Source organism: Alexandromys fortis, unplaced genomic scaffold, assembly GCF_014885135.2.
Source record: "Alexandromys fortis isolate MF-2015 unplaced genomic scaffold, M_Fortis_MF-2015_v1.1 scaffold_3, whole genome shotgun sequence".
Classification (NCBI taxonomy): Eukaryota; Metazoa; Chordata; class Mammalia; order Rodentia; family Cricetidae; genus Alexandromys; species Alexandromys fortis.
The window spans coordinates 20,703,122-20,705,371 of NW_026067909.1; the positions used below are offsets into that span (position 1 = coordinate 20,703,122).

Below are 2,250 nucleotides of genomic sequence, written 5' to 3' on the forward strand. Positions count from 1 at the left end.
AAAAATAGAATAGTCTGTGGTCTGATATGGTCTTTAAACACGATGTCATGATACTAGTGACACAAGAATTTGGGACTCTGGGGTGGGGAATCTTCTCTATGGGCACACTCCTATGACTTAGCAATCTTTATTTAGTCTTGTACAAAAAGTTTGTCAACTTTGTGTATCTTAAATGCCTGCATACAGGAGAGTGAATAATAATCATTGTGTAACATGGAAGCTATGACACTATAGTTCTTAAAGATGTTGTGTTTCCATGGCATCACATCAATTAGTGTATACAGAAATGCCTATTTCAAAGTAAAACATCTTCATCCAAAATCCCATGAATTTTATAGTGCTCCATCCACGTGCATATTATTAGGATCAACAGTGACTATGAGAGGACACATATGCTGAAAATACCAGAGTCTGTGACCTTAGCTACAGATTGTCTTCTTCAGCAACCTCTTCATGGACTCTTTGATTTCCTTGTTCCTCAAACTGTATATCAAAGGGTTCAACATGGGAATCACCACAGTGTAGAAGACAGATGCAAATCTGTCGAAACTGGAGGAGCCACCAGAACTTGAACTCAAATAGACAAAGATACTGGAGGTGTAGAATAGGGAAACAGCTGTCAGGTGAGAAGTACAGGTGTTTAATGCCTTGAATCGGCCTTTAGATGAAGTGATCTTAAGGATGGACAAGATGATATAGCCATAGGATATCAGGATGGCTAGTACATTTACAAACCCAAAGATCATTGTTAATATGGCTGTCAGGACTTGGACGAAGAAAGTGTCTGTACATGACAGAAGTAGCAACTGCGGCATGTCACAGAAGAAGTGCCTGATGACATTAGGTCCACAGAAGTGGAGGTGAAGTAAAGCAAACAGCTGAAGTAAGGAAGCAGTGAGCCCAGACATATAGGATGCCACCACCATCAGAACACAAAGAGTGGGTGACATGATTGACGAATAGAGCAGCGGGTTACAAATGGCAGCATACCTGTCATAGGCCATGGCTGTCATGAGGCAAGACTCACTCAGCCCTATGATGGAAAAGATAAAATTCTGAACAATGCAGCCCACAAAGCTGATGGCTTGTTTTTCCTGGAAAAAGTTTGAGAGCATTTTTGGGACTGTGCAACTAATGTAGCAAAAGTCGATGATGGACAGGTTACAGAGGAAGAAATACATGGGCGTGTGAAGGTGGGAATCCATTCTTATTAAAACAATGAGGGACAGGTTCCAAGTCAGAGTTGTAATGTAGATGAGCAAGAATGTGACAAAGAGCAGCGTTATGATTCTGGGGAAATCTGAGAATCCCAGCAGGATGAACTGGGTGATCTTGGTGCTATTTCCCCTTGTAATCATGTCCTCAACGTTCCTAAGATCAGAAAAGAGACGAGTAAGTACATAGTTGACCAACGTGAAACCAGAGCTTTACTATTTCCACATTATCTCTCTTTTTCTCTTATAATTCCTGAGAAAAGAAGAAGTGCCTCATTTTCCTGTGGAAAGACTTCCGTTTTCCTCTCAAATTTCCAAGAAGACTCTGAGAGGCACTGGGGAAGGTGGGAGAATATGAACAAGCACATTGCGTGAAATTTTCAAAGAATTAAAAAAAAAATAAAGAAATAGAACCAGACATGGTGGTGCATGTCTTCAATCCCAGCCCTGTGAAGTCAAAGGCAGGCAAGTCTCTGCTCCGGGCCAGCCAACACTATGTAGTGAGACTTTGTCTCAGATAAAAAAGAAAAGTAATGCCTGGCGATGGTGGCGCATGCCTTTAATCCCAGCACTTGGGAGGCAGAGGCAGGCGGATCTCTGTGAGTTCGAGACCAGCCTGGTCTACAGAGCTAGTTCCAGGACAGGCTCCAAAACCACAGAGAAACCCTGTCTTGAAAAACCAAAAAAAAAAAAAAAAGTAATACCCTGTTAACAAAGAATGTGAAGTAATTTAGCATATTTATGATACTTTCTAAAAGTTTTTTAAATAAGTGTATTTAAGTCTCCAAACTGGGAAACGTTCTAACCTATAATTCTGCTCTGTTTTGGCGGAGTGGGACTGTGTATACATTTCTCCTCAGCAGCCTTCATAGGAACGTGCTCCAAAGGAGGCAAGTAGACTTCACTATTTTATGTCCCCAGGATTATTTCAATGTTAGTGTATGTTGCTTCTTGAGAAAGATCCTGAGTTGTGGTGAAGAGTTTGGTGTTTAGAGTCCAAACCCTCTATTAAACTGTCCTAAGTGACTAAGATACA

General features: G+C 41.1%; 1 protein-coding gene across 1 annotated transcript; it reads right to left on the bottom strand.

Annotated features, from left to right (window-relative positions):
* Positions 1-419: 419 nt before the first annotated feature.
* On the bottom strand, positions 420-1,361 carry LOC126498816 (olfactory receptor 5AN1-like). The gene has a single exon (XM_050137729.1). It carries the CDS (start codon positions 1,356-1,358, stop codon positions 420-422), a length of 939 nt encoding a protein of 312 aa, XP_049993686.1. The 5' UTR covers positions 1,359-1,361.
* Between the last annotated feature and the right edge of the window lie 889 nt (positions 1,362-2,250).